We start from the raw sequence: 22508 nt of genomic DNA, 5'->3' as shown, positions 1-22508 counted from the left end.
TGTGCTTTCACCACATTATCTTAATCTATATGAGAGGAAGCAGGAAAGAGCACAAAATGCTATTATTTATCAATCAGAAACTGTAGAGCCCTATAAAATGTCACTCCCTACATCCCTACATCAAAATAAAAACATGATTGGGTTGTATTTTACAGCTAGCAAAGCATTAGAGATATCTTAGCCATATCCTGTAAAATCATCAGGTGTTCATAATGGAATTCACTGAAGCAGACATAAGTTCAGGGAAGTGAATACTCCAGGGTATTTATTTCTTCTCATCTGTGCCACAAAGTGGACTCACTATTCTACTTGTATTTGTCTCCTGCATGTAATAAATGTAAGAAGAATGATGTACAGTAATTATGTAACATCTCTTATGAACCTCTCTCGACTAGTTTCAAATCAATGTGTCCTGTTTGATGATTAAACTAATGCCATACGGTACATACTAATTCTACAACTCTCCACTCATTTGTGTGCTTCTAATGGATTGTAGCACTACAGTACCACAAAATGTTGCCTTTTTGTTACTAGTAGAGACCAGGTGTTTAAAAGAAATTATTTTTACGTGGTGTTTTTAATGTTGAGTTTCAGTATTCTAAGTATTCCTAATGTGAAACAAAGAAGAGAACTAGATTATTAGACGAAAACCAATATTGATCATTGGGAAATGCTTTATGGTGGAAGGGTGCTTTTGAAGGAGGTTAGATTCTTAATACACCACAAAATCAATTACTACAAACTGTGTCCCATGATTATTGTATGTCCTGAGTACCATACACTTTATTGTGTCAAATAAAAGAATTGCAGAAATAACTAAATGCAACTCTTAGGGGTATTGCTGAATGGTACTCATTGCTCACACAGTACTGACATTATTTTCATATTTTCCTTGGCATAATTAAAGTGTAATTAAAGTGCATTTGCTATTTCCATGTATAGTAATTAGTTTTAATTTACATATAGATGAGGTTAAATTTAGACATTGTACTTCTTAGTTTGCATAATTCAGCTCTGCAGAGTCTAGACAGATTGGAGTGGAGCTGATTAAATAGGAAAAGTTGTGTTGATTGCAACAAGATCAGATTACTTCCTTCTGTGAGGGTAAATGAGAAAAATATTTAAAATTGATTAAAGAATACACTGCCTTTTTGTATTCCTGTAACAACAACATTAAATGGTAAAACAATGTGCTTTAATGCCTCACTCCAAACAAAATTTTGCAGTGTATGTAAATGTCTATATTTTCTGTTTGCAAAAGGAACATTTGTTTCCCTTATGAAACTTTAAATATTCTGTTTCCTGACTAAAACTACTGTATGTTGATGAAAATCCAGTTTTCCACTAAGACACAGCTGTTGATTTTTCTCCTTCATTTCCCCTCTGATATTCCTGTGGTGTGTGTGCAGTGGCTGACCTGTGGATGATTTGCTGACTCTGCAGGTAGTCCAGGGCCAGTGCAATCTCGCAGACGTAGAGCTTGACCGTGCTCTCGGAGAAATGGACGTTCTGTTGCAAGTGATAGCGCAGGTCTCCTCCTAGGAGGAGGTCTACCACCATAAACATGTCTTCCTCATCCTGAAAGGAATACCTGGATCAAAATGGTGGGGAGGAGAGCAGAAAGAGAGGTGTGAACGAAGTAACAATACTGTATGTGGTGTAATTTAACAGACATTTGGGTGCACTTCCACTTTTTTATATATGAATATTTACTTGTCCCCTGTTCACAACTCTGCACATATCTATTCTAGCATCCCTGCTAGCACGTCTCCACCTCAGCTTCACCCTTGCAGCTGCCTCTCTGGTTCATTCCTGTTTCATTCCTGGTTCAAAGTATGCTAGCCCTTTATATTTGTTGGCTTGTTTCTTCATTGTCAGAATTTAACCAAACTAGTGATAAACGTTTTTTTTGTCTAAATAAACATACAGTATGTGAAGTGACACAAGTACAAATAGAAAATGTTTTCACAGCCTTTATTTAGCACCAATTCTCTTGCACTTTTTTGTACACATTAAGGAACACCCTATATATGATTATTATTTCCTATATCCAATGTACCATGCAAAAAGAACAATAAACATCTGAAGTTGTATCACAGTTATCACAGGATGTTTTGTTGCGATGTTGTTACCTTTTACTATATGGATAGTTTTACAGTTCTATACATGACTAGTAGCAACTCCTATAGGAGCATATAACTAGGATTCATATTAGACCTCATATTAGCTTAGTCAAGCAATGTGGCAGTGCCTTCCACCTTTCACCTGCTTTACAAAGCCTCTCTGAGGCTTCAACGGCAGTTGTATAATGGCGCAAACTAGTTTGACAGTAGAACCTAGAGATGTGTTATAAAGTGAAGTAATCTGAAGACAGATTTCTAAGGAGCTGAAAGTTATATAAGGGTTAAGCTTGGTTTTTCGATTGTGCAAACCTGTAAAATGGAGAAATGTTGTACTCCATCAGTTTTATCCAGATAAACACATTGTTTTTAATTATTATTTACCTGCAACATGTTTTTAATGCCATTCATTATGCACACTTCCCTTTGAACTATCTGGCAGAAAGGTCACAAATCAGATCCCTCATAGAGACTAATAGGATAATGGCATTGGGGTAATGGATTTTAATTAACTGAGAATCAACTATAGCACACATCACATACAGTACTTTCTAACTAAAAGTATTCTGAGGGCATAATTTTAACATGGTTTGACAGATGAATACCAAGTAAAATGCAATCAGACCATGTTTTGAAAAATGCAATATTAGGTCTGAAAAGCCCTGACTGGTCTTGAAGTGTGGTGAGATGCCTGCATTTTTGGAAGACTGATTTTTCCAGACAGATTAAAGCAAGCTTGCAGCAAATCTCATTACGTCTAGAAAATTAATGTAAGCCTCAAGCTTACCTCAGACTCATTCATTAGAATCAAACCACAGTGCCCACTCTTTCTCAACACTGCATTCTATTGAGAGACAGTCTGTCGGTTGACTGAGCTTGCAAGTTCTCAGGGCATCAATCACTCAGGAAAACAAACGTAGGGGCATTATCTGCAAGGATTTTGCATGCAATGTCTGTTTGAAAACTCATTCTACAAAATCTTTAGAATTTTCAACTGCATTGGCATTTGGATTTTGGACCCATTAACATGCTATTCAAATGTCAGCAAACATTTTGTCTGCTCTGTTAAATAATTAAGTAAGTATTTTTAAATTATTTCAGTTTTGTTTTCAGAATATATTCATTATATATGGGTCCAACCCACCTGTAATTGAATTAAACACCGTCTTAATTTATTTAAAACCAATCTGTCCTACTTTCGATAATCCTTTACTTAATTATAAATTGTATATTTTTTATTTTTCTTGATGTGCTCCTTAAAAGCAAACCCTGATACAACAGACCCTCAGACAAGGACAACAGGGTTTTTCCTAACCATATCACCAAGACCCCACTTCAATTAAACAAACTATTAATGAGGATCGATTGTGCAGACTACAGCATGTCTGTATATCTAGTGTGCCACTTGATTGCCAGCAATGTAGTAGACATTATGAAACCTCTGAACAGCAATCGATTGTGTATTAATAGGGTTCCATTTCCCTGTTCCCCTTACAGTATATACAGTACATCATAGACTATTTTCTGAGTTGTAACCATAAACTGGCCAGATAGGAACATCTCCTGTATTTAATAGAACAGAAACATTTAAGGGTATCCAGTGCATGAAACTGTGTATAATATAGCAAGTAAAATAAAATACATCATAAAGAACAACTCCTCTGTTAAATACTGCATGTTGTAGTACTACTGCTCATGAAAGGGTCAAGCTGTCTAGAAACAATAACGTAACCTAATAGAAAATCTACTTTCTATGCATCCATGGTATGATTTAACTCCTTGAACAGCAGAATCAATCAGACTGGAGAACAAAACAAAAAGCTAAGCTCTGAGATCCAGAAAAATTATTTGTGCTTAAAACAATCAATTACATCAATACACCTGTAGAAAAAAAAGGTTAAAAATGGACAGTGAAACAAAGGAGTATTTCACGAAATATAATTGTACCTATTTCAAAAAAGCACAATATAGGCATTAACTGAGGTATAATTTTTTCTTCAGAGTTTTCTTCTCATTCTCTCCCTCTTATTTTAGAAAAAAAGGGCATTGTGTTATACTGGCACTTCTGTTTGCCTCCTCTGTCATTAATATCCAGTTAGAATTAGATTAAAATATCTTGGGCACATCTGTGATGTGTTAATAGCTACTTGCTCTGGGTCATTTAAATACCAAAAACACATGGAGAAAAACACTGCTAGCCCCAGACATTTTACTGAACATGACAGTACATTGCATACTGAAATGTATTAATCTCTAAGCAAAAACTATTTACAGTACTTCAGTATTTTTATATCCGTTATTTACAGTATATTTATGTTTTATAGCAGTATAGATTGCTAGTTCAATATGTTTTGCGTACATGGAATTTACACATATTAAAAGAAAAGTACACTTTTGATTTTATCTGGGATCAAAACCAACAAACAGAACTTCTAATTTGAAGTTTCTGATCATTTATATTGTGCTTTTACTCTATTCGTATTCTACTCTTTTTGTGTACAGTTGAGTATATCTCTGGGGGATTTAATAAAACATGTGTCACATCTGCCCAGTTGTTTACTAAATATGTAACCAAATATGTAACCAAATGAGTGACAAATGCACTCATACCTGAACCACAACATTTTTTTCTCATAGTACTCATTAGATACAGTATTTCCTCTCAAGGTCTAAGGACTGAGTTACTGCTAGATGCGCTTCTGAGGAAATCAGTACTCTTTTTCCTCTATGCAAAATTAGAATTCGAAATAACTATTTTTTTACTGCGCAGCTGGTGAGGGCAATTAAAACTGTACCTGGTGCTGTTCGACTGGGGAAATCAGACTCCCGTCTCATGATCTCTCATCTCCCTTCACAGAAACTCCAGGGAGACACACCTTACTCAATAATCACCAAGTGGTGAACTTTCCAAAACACATTTCACAGAAAGCCACATAAGAGAGCAGCCTGCCATCACACAATGCTAATTCATTTCATAGAATGCAGCATGAATTTCCAAATGCACTTCAGCTAAGAAAACTCATCATCACGGGCACAATCCAACACTCATAGTTTTAAAAAGAAAAATGGGAAACTAGTGCTTTTAGCATATATTTTGCTTCCAAATTTTCCATTAGACTGTGTATCCTTGACAATTACGTTAATGAGGAAGTTCTTGAAGAGAAAAGTGAAGGCTTTTATGTCACCACTAGCAAATTTCCAATATATATTTCATAATCAGCATTCATTCCTGGCCAAGGGCAAGGGTCTGCATTTCTTGCTGCTGCTCTGGATATACAGTATATTTAAAGTCACAGCTGAAAATTCACAGTTTCATTTCTGATATAAGAATTATCAAGAACTCTCAAGTCCTTTTGTCCACACAAGCATCAACAGCACGCTTAACACATGAGCAAATAATTCCAATGTGTGAAACAATTAAAGTAGGTGAAAACAAGGTCTATGCAAGTAATGTACAGTGTACTGTACTACATTTTATGTTAGTTCATTAGTTTGATTAATTTCAAAAGGCTGCAATCAGTTAGTCATTACTTAAAAAGTGAATGCAGTGCCTGTGTTTTTTTTAGTAATACTGAATCATGACAGTAAAGATCCTGGGGCAAGGCAGATTTATAAGAGTCACAAGTTGCATGTCAAAACTCAAGTCCCATTACTTTTGCTACAGTGTTAATACAGAGAGAGATTAATTTACAAGAAAGTCAAATAGTTTTGTTTCTGCAATGAGCCAGGACATTGGTATTGGGTTTTATCTCGCATCATTCTAAGATGCACCACAAGCAAGACTTGATATAAAAAATGAGTAAGACAAGTGGAATATAAGTCACTCTGAGGTGGTCTGTCAAAACAATGTTAAACTGGCCTGTGATTGAAAGATCGCTTCTGTCAACAGGTCATGTCTTAAACCAGCAGTCAGCCGCCTCTGGCATTTATTTCCAAAAGAGTACTGAATAGCTTCAGTGGGTATTTAGGGAGTGTTGTACCATGTAATGCCATGCATTTCAAATGTATTGACACATTCATTTATCATACAAATTCCCTTTAGTTTACACATATACAGTAGTCATTAAAAACTAATTCTGGGTTACAGTCCGTCTGTAATCCATGTATTGCTTGATATACACAGTTTTAACTTGAAAAATGCTTATTTCTTGGTGTGTCTCTCTCGGGTGTGGAAGCACATTTTCACAGTAAATGGAAACCAGTGGAATTTAGCTGTAGGCTGTGGCTCACAGTGACCAGCACTGCTGAAGGAGAATGTAGGTAGAGAAACAAGATAATCAGGGAAATACGGTCAACAACTGGCAACGTGACATTTGAAATTCAGCATGGACAGAGCTACCTGCACTTATTTTACTTCTGGCACTCTGTCAGAACGCATCTTTAACAACACCTCTAATGCAATGTCAAACTGTGTCCTAATGTCCTATGCTTTTGTATTTCATAGATTGGTTATTCACTGTAATTCATTTGTAATTTAAAAAAAGATAACTAGATAGAAAGAATTGATAGAAAGACAGAAGATAACTAAAATAGAAAGAATTGCATACGCCATGAGAAATAAAGAGCTTAGTAGTTCAACTTTCTACTGGGTTACAGTCCAGTCCGTACAGCCTTTCTAATTTGTCTTCAGGGAGTTGAACTTTGTTATTCATTTGTTATTTGTTATTCATTTGTTATTCATTTACTATAATGTTTCATAAGCCACATAGTTAACAGTTCAGCTGTCTACAGTAAATATTACATCTACTGGCAAAATCAAAAGCTAACTATAGAACAGTAGTCATACTCATACAGCCCACATTCTTCTATGAAGGGCATTTTAATAAAGTGATCCCATGAGGACTGCTGTCAGCCTGGCCAGGTTATAGTATTACAAGTAATAAAGGCAGAATGAAAAAAGTGTGCTTCTAAACATTACATGGACTGCTATTTATCCTCCATTATGTTCCAGGGTTTTTCTCTAGAGCTTTATCAATATGTTTTCTGTCTCACAAGCTTCTTGTCTTATTTTATTGGATTGCCTGGTCTTGTCAGCTGTTATTCCTGATCAATGAGGAAAATGTCTTTCTGCATTGTCTGTGGCTCCTATGTACTTATATTCCCTTTATATTTTTATATTATTATTATTGCCCTTTTCCTAGTTATTTTAAATTAATTTTATTTACATACAGACACAAAGTATGAAAGAAACAAAGTCAGCGTTCAATGTGCTCTAACATTTTGATTGTTGCAGAAGCATAGGTTCTCTGTGTATTTGATCAATACATGAGACAGTTATGAAACAAACAGTTCAGCATTTTATAATACTACACTATTTCCAACATTTTAAAGTCTGCAGCATTAATCTGGTTCAAAGAATCAATAATTAAATGATTCATCAGCCTACAAATTACATGGATGTTTACATAAAACTTCTAGTTTGATATAAAGTACTGCATTTGAATTATTACATTAATTAGAGAACAAACAGAAACCCGTTGCTCATGAACTGTGATGGATTTTTGTGTGGCACATGCTTAAAACATACAGTAAGCACACACAGTGTGATTACTATGAAAGGGTGTCTCTTAGTGAATATTGATGTGTGCTTAAGCCTTCATTAACTAGTTTCAGTAAATCCTTGAGCTGTTGGTTACGTATATCTGTTACTGCTGACCTGTAGCACCAGTGAGCTATTCTGGTTCAAATCATTGTCTCACTTTGTCTCAGCTTGTAAACAGTCTGAAAAGACCTCACAGCAGCAGGAGTCCTGCACATTCAATAATGCTGACAGGAATCACTAGGCCACTTGTAAGCTGTGCTCCATTAACAGTTTATGAAGAACCATTTGGGAGATTTGTGCTTTTACGTCTATGAAGGTAATTCATTTGCAAAATCCCCATATAGTTTCCTGGTTACTTTGCCACTATCATATTTATGTACAAGTTAGTATACACTTAGCAAGACCTTAAGGCAGAAATATTCTCACCAGTAGGAAAGCACATCACATGGTCAGTTGTTTCCTTCTACTTCACTGACCTTCAGGTTTTTATTTTGTCTGTCATAGCCATCAGAATTACACCAGCAAGCTGACCGCTGCAAATCTCTCAGGAAGTTGCAGATAACTCAAAATGCTAATCTGCTGCTCAAGACATTAACTTCAAAGGTTTAATTGAATTTCTCTGCACATACACTGTGTATTGTGGTGGTCTGGTGCTTTCCAAGCACATTTCAGTTTTATATACACATAGTTGCAGGACCAATGCAGTGGACTTATTGCACTCCACATCTTAATTCAATAATTAGAATCAAATCAGTAATTGAAATATAGTCTCTTTACAACACACTTAACGAATATTAAGTGCATCCAAAATAACACACAGATGATGTGGTTGAAATGAAGGAAACATAGCTTTAAGGACTAACAGGGCTTGAGGAACAATTTATTCACTGAAAGCTGTTACAACTTATATAAAATCTTTGGAAGAATCATTTAAATTCTTAAATAGGCTGCAACACTGCAGATGGAGAATTAATGATGATATCCAAAGCATAACTGCTCTGAATAGTAAAATGCAAGGACATTCACAGGACATTTTGATCACCTCCCAGCAGTGGCTGGAATGGGATGAGAATGGACAGTTAACATTTTTTACATCAAGTACATGTACTTTTTAGTTTTTAGGTAGCGATTTTTTCCAATAGCTTTCTGTCCATATAAATTGATGATGCTGCATGAAATCATGTGAGAACATGTGGCTGTGAAAGTACCAATGGTTTAGACTGCAATCCTTGATCTTAATGAAAATATGTTGTTGACACTTGCTCCTTTTAGCAGCAAAAGGAAGTGAGAAGGCTATATTTTAGTGCAGCTCCTACTGCAAATGATTTCTTATTTTTAGAAAATGCTTTTACAGTTTTTTTTTATCAACATCTTAATATTGAAGTTTATCCTGTGACAAAAGTTATCAGCTTAAATTCAGCAATATGACGTGAGCTGTGTGACTTAGTGTTTTGGGCTACCTGAGATGTTGAAAGGAACAGTGACTGTTTATAGAGTTTAAATGAACTCTTTACTCATTTATTTTTAAATTTCACTTGAAGAAACACATCTTGTGGATCAATAACCCTAATGCCCCGACATCCTCTTTTTACATTTCTCAGCTTCTTTTCAGTGTGGGCTAAACTACCGAAGGAGAGAGAATGAAAATTACGAAGGCTTACCAAAAATTGACTAAGAAGGGGTGTTCTAGTTTCTGCATTATCTGCATTTCTTTGAAGACATTTCTTACTTCGTTGCGTTCCACACACTTCAGCTTGTTCATGTATTTCATAGCATACATTTTCTTTGTGTCTTTCTTCTGTACGATGCAGACCTATTAACACATGGGGACTTCAGGTTAACAGAACATTGGAGAAAAGACTCATACTGTACAGTATGTCACATGTTCCAACTCTCAATACGGAAAAGAAGGATTGGTTATGGCCACACAGGGCTAACATTACCGGTTATTCTTTTTGCTATGTCAGTTGACAAAGACATACATCTCTCCTCAAAAAATATATACACCAAGGACTGGATCTCACCACTTCCTCTGTGTGCTCTGTGCTTGATTTTGTGATACCTCAGGGGGCTAAGATATAGCTACTTGATACAACACAGGCTCCTTGTTGCTATGCAACATGTATTTTTAGTGTACAAAGACATAATGCCTAGGAGAAACTGTCTGTGCTGAAAAAGACAATGACCAGTAAACGCGTGCATCAGATTTTTTTTTTCAAAATGACCATGTGACACAAAATAAACACACCAGGTAAGCTTTTACTCAGGGTAATGCAGAGGTTCCTATTCTGCCAAGTCCAAGACTTCTCACTGTATTGCAAAAGACAGGGCACCATAACATTGACTGAGCCAATTAGCTCTTTGTGGAATGATTTTAATAGGATTAGGTAAAACACAGGGGATACATTTTAAATTAATTAGCTATTACTGTTTGTACTTAAAATATTCCCTGCATTCTATAGATAATGGTCTGTACATCACTAATATTAGGTAAACACAACTAAAGGGTATCTTTATGAGAGTCTTGACAAAACAGTCAAAAGAAGTTACTGGATGGCTCAATTGAAGCAGGGTCTTTTGCTTTGCAGATAATTAAAACAAATGACTCAGCGACTGGGTGACAAATGATGTTGAGTAGTTTTCTTACCTTTCCAAAGCTCCCTTTCCCAATAGCTCTGAGAATCTGAAAATGGTCGAAGTTGACTGTGGAAGAAAGATGTTTCAGATAGATTTATATACTGTATATACCAGGGGTCTAAGATTCAGTTTCAGAAGTGCCTATTATCTATTGTAATTTGTTGCTCTTATCCTCCTGGTTACATAGTCCAGCAATTCTTTCATTAACTGTGTGATGGTAATACTTCTAATCAGATTATTTTTTCCAGATCCAATGATTTTTATAGGTCATTTTATCCTCAATGGAGTAACCATTTAAAGTACTAAACTGTGAAAGAGTTTAAGATTAATCCTATGTATCTCTTAAATTATATGATTAGGTTAATTATTTAATTGACTACTCTGTGAATTATTCAGGTCTGAACAAAAACGAAAAGACACTAGGCCTTTGGGGAACTGAAAATTGAGATCCCCGATATGAAATATACAGAATTTAAATTTGCATTGTATACACTTAATAAACAGCTGCTGCAGAAAATTTACATGAACTTGGTTTTATTGCTAGCCATGCATGTTACGTGATGTTTTAGCTATTCAAAAAATATATTGATACAATATTTTGTGCAGCAATATTTTTGCAGAATGCTCATCTCCATACAATCATAATGAAACCCATGTAAACTGCTGCCTGGATTCCACAAGACAATAATAATAATATATATATATTTGCATATCAAATGCAGGGGGAGGGGTGGCACTGTGGTTAAGAGGCTGTGCCTGTGGCTAGAAGGTTACTGGTTCAAATCCAGCGGCTAGCAGAGGAATCCTACTTTGTTGGGCCCCTGAGCAAAGCCCTTCTCCCCAACTGCTACAGGAGTGCTGTACAATGGCTGACCCTGTGTTCTGACCCCAAGCTTCTCTCTGTCTGTGTCTCATAGAGAGCAAGCTGGGGTATGTGAAAAGACAAATTCCTAATGCAAGAAATTGTATATGGCTAATAAAGTGATCTTATCTTATCAATCATTGAACAATGGAAAATATATTGTGTGTATTTAAACAACAAGTTAAAGAAAGGGAGGTTAGACTGCCCAATTAGCTTGTTTAGTAACTAATGTACAGGTATGTGTTTTCTTGATTAGCCAATACCCATATCAAAATGCATTTTGCCTAATCCAGTAGCTACTGTTTGTTTTTGAATGTACATTATATTGCATCAGAACCACAGCATAGGATGTAATTTCTGTCTAGATCATTCCTTATCTTCTTCAGCTATCTTAGCTTGGGAATGAGAATCAACCTGCCACCTACAGCACCTCCATACTTTCAGTATCAAAATACAATGATCATAAATGGGGCTCATTTTACAGAAAATTCCAGTCTCACAAGCAAATTAACTGCTGGTTATCCTTGAATTGCTTTGGCAGTTGCATTTATATTACATAGTCTTTGAGTAAGGAAAGACCTGAACCAGATTACACTGTAGCTGACTTCCTTTAGTCCCAGGGTCTGATTTCATACAGACTTCTGTCGTGAGCTGGTACAGACACTTCACCTTTCTTCACTGAAGATGAATTGGAACTGACAGGCAATGTTATGCTCTATTACTCATCTGTCTCAGGCACTTCCAGTGTTGTTATTTATTGTTTTCAGAATCTTATTCTAAGACCTCCTGAACTATAACAGACTATTGTTGAACACAACAGCCATGCTTATTCCTTTTGGGAATTGCTTATTGATTGAGCTATTTGGAGTTGCTGGCTAAAATGAAATGAGATGCAGTTCACTACTTAGAATTTCATTAAACTTTAGCAGAAGATAAAAATGTTTACACAGGTATGCAATTTTCGTTTTCTGAGATGGAGATGGACTTTCAAGGTGTACCCTGCCTTGCGCTCGTTGCTTGCTTAAATAGGATTCCCTGCGACGCTGAATTGGATGGAGCGTAAAACATGGTATTTTTAAATTCACGCGGGATAAGTGAATTCAAATTAAAATTCACTGATGTGACGGCAGGAGAATTGTATGGCAATACTACTTAAGGTGAAAAAAAGTTTTTAGTATTTAGTAAAAGTATATACACTGTAATATACTGTAATATATAACATAATATTCTACATCCCAACATAAACACTGTAATCATTTTAATGTACTGTACTATTTATTTCTGGCTCATCAGAATTCATGCTCTGAAAGAAAGGAAGGATTTCAAAACCCCATCTTTTAAAAAATACTTAATACTTCGATTCTGCAGGTAAGAACGTCTTTTTCGTCGACACGAAAAACATAAAGCATAAATTAGCATAATCCCTTGTCTACAGTTTTAAGTGCGAATCTGTTAAGTTATATAACTCATAAGGGATAACATAAAAACCTTACCCTCTTCCGCATCATCAATGACCGGAGGTTTGCTAGAGTGATTCACGCCCATTGTTCTAATGCTTCTGATCAGCTCCTTCAGATCATCTCCGAGATAGAGAGAACATTTTCCGATTAACTGAAGCGAAGTTTGAGTGAAGTCTTCTCCTACAACAGTTAGGTGTAGCCAGCACAAGATTCAGTAACTGGAGACCCAAAGTGAAAACCTGTTAAGGGTCAGTAAAGTTGATTTTTGTTATTTTTTTTATTCCAAAAGAAGGAAAAGATAAAAAAAAGCCACCAATCTTAATATACAATATTAGAAACACAGTACTGTAAATATGTACTGTACACGTATACAACAAAATGTATCTAGCTTAAAAGTGACCATCTGGTCCACTGCAAAACTCTAAAATGGACACGTGAAACCCCTGTTAAAATTAGAGGGTTTTATTTTCCATTAAACAATTTTTACAAACATTATTATTGGTATTCTTATTGTTATTAATAATAATAACAATTCCTAGCATTATAGTAGATCTATTATACTCAAAATACACACAGTTCATACATGAGCCTTATGTACTGTAGTTTTAAAAATATAAAAGCGCAAAACATTTAAACATAATTATATAACGGTTTCCCGCTTGTCAGGTGGGTCAGTTCAAGATTCATGCATTTACAAAAAAGCAATGTCCTTTTATCTTGCACTGCTCGTAATGCTGGACCCGGATTTAATCACTTTAGCAATTTTACCAACTTTAGAGTTATGTTTACAGCAAACATACAGTAAACCGCATACTGCTGGTCTCAAGTGTACTAAAACGCTGCTTTGCAGACAACAGCAAAATATACTGTACGAGGACAAGATGCTGTAGCATAAAACTCTGAAAATCTTCTATTAAACAATACATACCTTGGAACAGCGTAGGGGGTCACTGAAAAGAATCGGGCTAGCAGGACATAAAGTGCAGGAGCAGAAGATAAACCGCTTTCTTCAGATGTGAATGTCTCACACGCATCTTTGTAGAAGAAGACTGCAAACTGCAAGCAAGAGCCTCTTTCAGACTAACAGGGATTATTAAAGGAGCTAGTCTGTGCTCTTAATGTATGAAGTAGTAGAGTGTGTGACTTCTTATCTTGCGCTCGTAGACTGCTGACTTCAAAATACTGTCAAAGAAAAAAAAACATGAGTCGGTGTATCTACAGTATATGCATATCAGCAGCTGGGAAATAGCTGACTACTCCGCACAATACAACCCTGTTTCCCAATTGACTACCGCACGGTCTGGTGGTGTGGTGGTGTCCTACAGTAAGTCACTCTGCCTTTGGCAGCACGCTTCGCCGACTGCAGGAAGTCTATTAGAATTCTGGGTTTACTTCTAAAGCGAACATCAGAGGCTGCGTGAAAGACAACGGTAGCCTATTCCAGCTCCTGTTTTAAATGATGAGGTCACCGTTTAAACTTTTGGTAACGTGGTTTAGTTGCATCGCAAATAATTCGATTTTAAAAATGTACAGTGAAACTAGAAACTACATATTTTGGAAATACTACAAAAGGACTAATTAAAATAATTGAAATTTATATATGCGAATACGCTGTAAATTAAAGCGCCCTAGTGTTTGAATTATTGTCTGCATCTGATCTGCTATGACGCGGGGTTTATCCTAATGGCCAAAGTGGATCCCCACCTATATATAATAGAGTAATGGAAACTTTGAGATGAAATTGATAATGTACAAATGAAAGAACGGTTAATGATACTGTACAGTATGTCAAGGGTCAGCCTGTGACACTTAACGTTTAAGATTAAGAGTTATGAGTCTGGCGTTAATGCCTTATTTCTAAATTTAAGATTTATAGAAACTTCAAATCCGTTTCTTTTCAGAAAGAAAAAGGCTTAACTGCAACATACTATCAGTTACTCTCTCACTGAAAAAAGATTTTAAAACAGTCTCAAAACAGTTATTTTTTAGGTTCTTTTAAACTTGGTTTATAACACTTCGGGACAATCAGAACTAACAATATTGTATAAATAGATGGTTCAAATGCTAAATAAATCTTCAGGAGAAATTTCTCCATTGTAGTTAATCTTCTATTCGAATTGGAGTTGCAGATAATGTTTAAATTATCGACTGAAAAACGAAATATTTTCACCCCATGCATTTTTACAAAGAAAAATCACGATTGATACAGTACATATAAAATAGCTCGGTTTAAGCACGAACCATATCTGGGATGGGTAGCAAAACTAAATACTTAAATAAAGTAAGGTGCTGGTGGTGCTTTGTATAAGATCATTTTAAATCCTGTAAAGACCCAAAGAAAACCGTTTAGAACCTATTGTTATGCCCCCAACGAAGTAAAATGTTTAACGTTATAGAAGTATTACGTCTTACAGTTAAAAAATGCCAACACAGAAGGTTACAATCTTATTTTCAGGAGAAGAAACAGAGATAAAAAATAGCAGGTGATAAAACCATCGTATCCATCCATTAGGAATTGCTTTTCAGTGCTTAATTGTGTAGGTCAGGGTTATGTGGCAGGTTTTCCTGAATACTGTAACATGTCATTTTCGGTTTTGCTTACAGTGCAACATTTTCTTTTTTCCTGACTAAGGTGGGTACTGCCAAGATGGCCTTGTTCCTATCCATCAATTCACAGAGGTCAAGGCTGACTGACTGCTTTAAGGCGCGGCGCAGCCCCCCTCCAGATCTGCTTTCCAGCCAAACTTCGTTCCTCATTCCAAAGCCACCCCTCCTCGATTGAAATACAGCTTTAACTAGACGCTCGCTATTTCCAAAGCTCTGTACTACCCCCTCCTAAATCCAAGACCCTTTTACTTATCCATGATAAAAAATCCGCTTGTTCCTGAGACAGGTCAAGACAACCCGGAGCCTAACCCGGAATCTCCATTTTCCTGCCGCTTTTGATAAAGGCTTGATGGGTGTAGTGTCGTTTTGCATTCAATGACTCTTACCACATATAACTGGATTCTGATAGTGGGTAGATGAGTGAGAGTTTTCAAATTGGTTTGGTAAATGTATGACATCTGAGTGAATTCCATTCAACGCACACTACATAAAATATAAAATACAGGTTTTGCCGGATAAGTATTTGACAGACGTGTGTATTCATGTGTGTTATATGAGGATGAGGTTCAAAGGTAAAATTAAAATGGAATATTAAAACTTCTACTTCCACTTCTTCTTCGTGTTTTGACTCTTAAATTTCCAGTGATTTAGTGAAACTATGCTACACGAGGAGGAGAACAGAGACGTTTTCCTTGGAGACATGCAGTAATATAGTGTTTTGAAGACTATACATGCTTGTTTTTTTAACTGTAAAACTCGAAGCGTTGTAAATAAATACATTACATTATATCCCTTCTTGGAAGTTTATATATATATTTTCTTTTCAGTCTCAATACAATGTTATAATTTTTGCTGTTTTTGTAAAGCATTTGTTTTCAGTCTTCTATCAACAGAAATGTGTCACATAAACATATAAACCTCTTCTGCCCGTTATACTGTACATAGCTGTACTTAAAGCACGTAAAATCTTAATTAAAAGCATAACCAGATAATAAAAACAATATATACAGAACAAAGCTAGTGCCATCTACTGAGGAAAATAAAGGATAGCAATGGAGTGCACTGTATGTGACAAAATCCTGAAACAAAATTATGATTAAGAAACTGGTTAAATGTATCCGATGAGTATGAAATATTATAAGGTGTATTTGCTGGAATTTATCAATATTTTACCTAGAAATGTCCTTCTGTGTGGCCAGAAAATGCTAAACCAATGGGTTATGGTTGCCAAGGGCATTATCATGGGTATGCAAAGGAACAAGTAATAGATTTATTCCATGCTGAAAAGAGAAGAAAGAAAACACAACATTTCGGCTGTGGAGCCTTCTTTGGGTGTCAATCATGGGTATTAGAATCAATGGCTGTAACAAAATTCAGTGTAGTTTTCCTTGACTCTGGTATCTGCACTACTGACACCTCTCATTTGAGTGGTACTGTAGGTGGGATCATCTGAATTGCAGCACAAAAAACAAATGCTGCACCAGATGATCCGGATCTGTTTTGGCTGTACAGTAGGTACTGTACCAGCTCATCAAGTAGCAGGAACTTATGAACTTACACCACCTGCCCAAAGTTTACTTTCAGTCTGTTCTTCTGGTCTAGACTTAGCATTATGACAAAGTCAGACCATGCATTTCCAAAGCAGCTGCATGTCAGGGTCTAATTGTTGGAGCCTGAGGAACACATTGTTCCTGGTTACTTAAAAGACATTATGTAACTTGAAGTAGGCTTTTCCTGCTATGTTTACACATCACTGCAGCTTTAGAAAAAACCTGTAAAAGATTGTGTCTATCATGTCTATTCTTTCCATTGACATACTCTCCCATTATGAATGGAACAATTTAAGAATATATAATGTACCATAAGAGCTTTATTTTTTGCTGCTCTCAAGCTTCCTTCAATTCTAGAAAACAACAAATGCATTTTTTCCGGATCATGAAGAAAAAGGATATTACCTCTTCAGAACCCAAAGTTCTCACTGTGGATCAAGAGAAAATGACAGGTAATCTCTTTGATGATATAAAAGCAGCCATTATATTTGTGATTGAGGGATCTATTTCACCTCCACACTTTTGTTGTTTTTGAAGCTTTAATTAAATGTAAATGTGGTTATTTTAAACTGTTAGAAGATGTTTTTTTTTTCATCTGATAGAAAAAGGAGCATTTGCCAAATCACAAAAATAAAGGATGTTCTTGCTATCTTGGACAGCTTGTTATGGAGATACAAATGAAAAACCCTATCACAGCCAGATATTCAAACCCTGCATGAAAATCTGAAAGAAAAAATATTAATAATTGCAAGTGTGTTTCAGCCAGGTGTGTAATTCACTTTACACAGTGAGAAAAAAAAACACTTTTTAAAAGAGAGCTGCAATATTACATTTAAAGCAAATCTGATCTGCACTTTGTACATGGCAAGAACTTATCAGTTTTGTTTACAACATGCTTGTTCTAATTCTGACTAGAGTTGAAAGCTGTTTAAATGGTCTATTCTTTTCTAGAATCTGTAATATAGACATTTTGCTGATGTTTGGTTTTGCTTAACAAGTTAACAAATCAATAATTGCCTCTACTGGCATTTTTTTATTTAGGTACTAGTACTAATAGTAGTACTGTTCATTTAATGTGAAATATAAAAGGGAGAAGGTATTTGAGGGTTATCCATAACAGATTTAAATAGTAAAACATGTGATAATAACAATATCAGGAGTATGGATATCAATATGAGTATATTCTGTTTTCAATGGTGCATTGGTTTATTGTTTAAAATTCTACATGGCCTAAAATGAGAGTTCATTTAACTTTTCACCCACAACCCAGAGAGCCCAGGCAAGGACCAATACATTGTTACTGTTGCCTGCTGACGAGATTCATCTTATGAAAACAGGCTTTTATGAAATGGTGAAACCAGAATACCCCTAGTTGATAAGTGGATAACATGAAAAATGTGATTGCATATTCCAAGCAATAAAAATGCAAAAATGTGTGAATAATTAATTACGTATATTAAATAATGAGCCATATATTTTCAATAATAAATTCCAATTATTATCTTTTAAGGGGCATTTCCTGGAAATAAAACAGCAACTAAATGTTGACCATGAATAGCTTCAAAGACACTTTTTTTGCTTTTGACTATGTAGACAGTAAACATTTTTAAAATACAGGCTTATTACTGGTTACTCATGAGACAACAAATCCAGTACAGAACTACCGGATCTCCAGTTGGTACAAGCCCATGCAGTTTAAGCAGTTTCAGAGATTTTATGAAAGCCAAATGAAAAGCACACAGGGGATTTCTTGATAGTGAGTCATGCTTCAGAGCTAGTGACAGGCATGTTTTGATTCACCAAGCTACATGCAGGTTACCTCTTCTCAGACCAAAGCTGAGCAATGCCAAGTGTGGCCTTTGCTGAGCAGATAGCACTTGTACTGTTCTGTTTAGCAGGGTCTTCTTGCCATCCACCGCCATGTTACAACAGATTACACCAAAAAACATCAACATTTTTTTGTATACGTGTTAGGAAAATGAACAAATAAAATGCAACATTTTCAATTTGTCAAAGTTCAATATTTGAAACATAAGAAATATTAACTTGACCCTCTTTTACTGGTAGATAAAATGGACCATTTAAAGAAACCTCATAAGATTCCAATGTTTAATATTTATAAATTCATTATCTACACAGTTTTGAAATTGTGTGACTTATTCAAAATTTCGAAACTTCTTTTTTATCAGACCAATGTACTGCATATTTTCCAGCTCTGTACATTGATTACAATTAAAATATCAATTATTAACCCATATAAACTGTGTTTCAAGCTGATTGCATCGTTTAGGTTGGTAAAAAATGTATTATGTTCAAACATAAAATATTAGGATTGGTGTTGAAGTTAATTAACTACTGAAAATGATAAGAATCTTTTAAGAAACAGTTGGATGTGATCCTCAGACCAATTAGTTAAAAACTAACTTAAAGAACAAATGGGCCAAATGGCCTCTTTTCATTTGTAACTCTTTTTGTATTATTGAAACTTTGAATAGAAGACATCAAAATATAGATTAGGATCTCTGTCTTTGTTACTATTTTCACAGAACTCCTCCACTTCACCTAAAATCAGATGTTCTGTATCTGGCTTTGCCTCAGCGTCAACATCTCATTGACACTTCAGTGTGTGGATAATGAGAACGTGTCAGATCAGGTCTTCTTAGCCTACTGGCTCTATCTAGTAATGGCACAGATGTATCAGGTGTTATTTTGTGATATCTCTTCACTCAACAGCAATAGCTGCAATCACATGGTAAATAAAGCATAGTGAAAGACCAGTTGAGCAGACAAGCTCAATTAAACACACACACCCGCCACCATTATAATAGCCTTCATACTTAAAAGTGCATTTATGTTGAGCATTCTTGTAAATGTGGCAGTATTACACCAAGTGCTCTTTGTACTTGCATGACTTGACAGAATAATGTAGCATCACAGGAGAATTCTGCATGCAATATACAGTACATTTTTGAGAAATACAGATGTTAGCCAGAATTAAGTTCTTAAGCAGTTCAGTATTATATATGTCAAAGAGTTTTCGTAAAGGCACACGGAAGTCAACTGAAAAATTGAATTATAACAGAAATCATAATTGAAATTCGGGAGATAGGTTAGATCATAATCTCAAACACTACAGTATATACAGTAAGTCTCTCACTTAGGACTTCCAAACATTGAATTCTTGCAACCTCTCCTGGCACCCCATCTATACCCCTGCAGCTGCTCCCAGACATTTCATCGAAAAGTTACTGAATCCTAGATTTCCCACAAAATCTTGCAAAGTACCTTTATTGTAACCGAAAGCAATTATTTTTGGTGAAAGTGGGGTTAAGTTGCTACTAAATGTAAACAGTGCTTACAAAGTCTATCTTTTATCTTTATCAAGACCTGTTTTCAAAATGGATAACTGTAGTTATATTGGACCATCAATCGAAAATGATTCATATTGAATCATTTTATTTAATCATTGAAATAGAAGCTAACAGAATAGTCCTTCACATATTTTACAAATGAATCTATCTTCAGTAGCTCACACATACATCCTGTACAAATGAATATATCTTTGGTTGTGTATTGGTCAGTACTTCAGTATTTCTCAGAATGATTTAGAAGTTTAATTTAATCATAATGACATCAATAAAAAGAAATCTACTGGCACCACTCAATGTTTTTAATGGTAAATGTTACAGTGAGGTTAAAGGATATTTTCAGCAGAAAGCTGAAAAGTTATAATGATAAATGATTACAATTGTAGTAGCTGCCCTTAGGGTGCAAAATAGAAATACAGGAAAATTGTTAATGGTGTGATAAACCACTTTGGGTACTGTTTTCAATCATTGACAGAAGTGAGTGAGCTCCCTGAGCTCTGAGAAGAGTTAAGAACTTCCAAACTAAGTTGCAGTAATGTGAAAAGAACTGCAGCGGCACCTCAGGCTAGAGTCAATCACATACTCCCAGGAGTCATAGAAGACAAAGTCAAATGCACCAAGCTGGAGATGTGAACAATCAGTGCTTACTGCCTTTGGGTCCTTGAATGATGCCTAGAGGCATGCAGTCTTACTTAACTATCATTCCAGAACAAAGGTTTCTCAGAAATGTGGATAAAACGAACACGTTTTCTCATGCAATGAAAACCATCCTTTTTTCTTACCATCTGCTTTCATGGTTTTATTCTATAGTATTAATAATATTATCCCTTAAATTAATGAACAAAAAACGCTTGTCTTATTCAGTGGGGTTCTAAAGGTTATAAGCTAATTGAGATCTTTGTGAATTTGGAATGTTTTCCTTTCCTTAATTCAGTCTTTTAGGAATTGTTTGGTTTGGGGGGAGGGCGAGATGTGGTGGTTGAAGCAAAGGATTGTTCACTCTGGAGAAAGACATAAAAAGGAAGAAGATCTTATGTCGAAACAACTTTTTTCTCTTTCTACTTTTCAGCATAAAATGTACCATTATTAAAATGAAAGACACTGCATATCAAAGATTCAATTTATACTCCACATGAGGCATAATATATACTGTACATACAGTATTACATTCTAACCATGAAATATTTGAACCATGACATATTGTGCACATACAGTACTATGCACATTATGTATGCTGTATGTGAAATACATGAAAAGCATTGCATAATATTACACAAGCTAGGTGTGAAAAGTATTTCTGTGTTTATTGATATTCTTCCATGCCCTCATCAGGATAATGCAGGGAAATAAAGAAAAAAACAAATAAAATGTTTGGGAGTATCGCTAATATGCTTAGGTTTAACAAATAGAGAGACCACAATTTGAATAACTTGTTTAGTTTTAATCATCTGACCACAAAAGGATATTCTTGACTTAGAAAGTTTAGAAAGGGCAGCAATAAGATATCCCGTCTCAGAGAATTGTCAAATACTGCAGAATAAAGGAACTAAATCTCTTTAGTCTAGATGAAGAAGAGTGAGGGAAGCTTTGATCCAAAAGTATATAAAGATTATAAGGGTATTGACAGAGCCAGCCTGGTGGACTACTTTGAACTCAGTGGTGGAACAAATGTGTACGGTATAGTCCCAAAGACTTGTGGTTGTCTGGAACTTCCTAGCCAGGAGGGTGCAAATCTGACTCTGAGCTCAAGATGTGGCTTTATAAATTCTGATAAACATAGCTACTGAACTACCAAACAAGCAGGATGGGCTGAAAGGCCTTCCCTCAATTACAACCTTTCTTATGTCCTTAAAAAGGCAATGTTGGAACTCTTCTTCACAAATATACAGTAAACCTCCACTTACCGTAACATTTTTTCAATTCCTCAGTCAGCAAATTTCAATTGCAATAGTAAAAGTCTGGAATTCAGATTTTATACTCATGTTGTATCAGCAAACCCATAAAATGCCACTATCTACTTTACTGAGATTCAACAAAGTAGCAAGTAATAGGTTTATTACATGCTGAAAAGAGAAGAAAGAAAACACAACGTTTTGGACATGGAGTCTTCTTCAGGTGTGAAGAAGGCTCCACAACCCATTATTTGTTCCTTTGCAGCCTACGCATGCTTACGCAGCTACCCACCTGGACTACTTTAACAAAATACTAATATCTTACAACATTACAAAAAAAAATGTTTCTGTGTGCTCAGTGTAAACAGCACCTTTGCTTCTTTTTGCAGCTGGCAACAGGACTATTCTTGGTTTTCCCACACAGTTTTGAAAAAAGGAAACTTGGAAACTCTAGGAAATGGTCCCTAGAG

At 35.5% G+C, this 22508-nt stretch overlaps 1 protein-coding gene across 3 annotated transcripts in view; it reads right to left on the bottom strand.

Moving 5' to 3' along the window:
* The window catches only part of stk32a (serine/threonine kinase 32A), a 31604-nt gene extending 17560 nt beyond the window's left edge, over positions 1-14044 (bottom strand). Inside the window, exons 1-5 of one of the 3 annotated variants that reach the window (XM_015349435.2) lie at positions 13550-14044; positions 12655-12860; positions 10310-10365; positions 9324-9475; positions 1418-1591 (exon numbers count right to left, since the gene is read on the bottom strand). In XM_015349435.2, the coding sequence (XP_015204921.1) occupies positions 1418-1591; positions 9324-9475; positions 10310-10365; positions 12655-12706 (434 nt within the window). In that variant the 5' untranslated portion in view covers positions 12707-12860; positions 13550-14044. The remainder of the gene's footprint in view (positions 1-1417; positions 1592-9323; positions 9476-10309; positions 10366-12654; positions 12861-13549) is intronic. The other 2 variants (XM_006631818.3, XM_015349438.2) reach the window with 2 other exon arrangements.
* Between the last annotated feature and the right edge of the window lie 8464 nt (positions 14045-22508).

Source organism: Lepisosteus oculatus, chromosome 11, assembly GCF_040954835.1.
Source record: "Lepisosteus oculatus isolate fLepOcu1 chromosome 11, fLepOcu1.hap2, whole genome shotgun sequence".
NCBI classification, from domain to species: Eukaryota; Metazoa; Chordata; class Actinopteri; order Semionotiformes; family Lepisosteidae; genus Lepisosteus; species Lepisosteus oculatus.
This window is presented reverse-complemented; position numbering and strand designations above follow the sequence as displayed.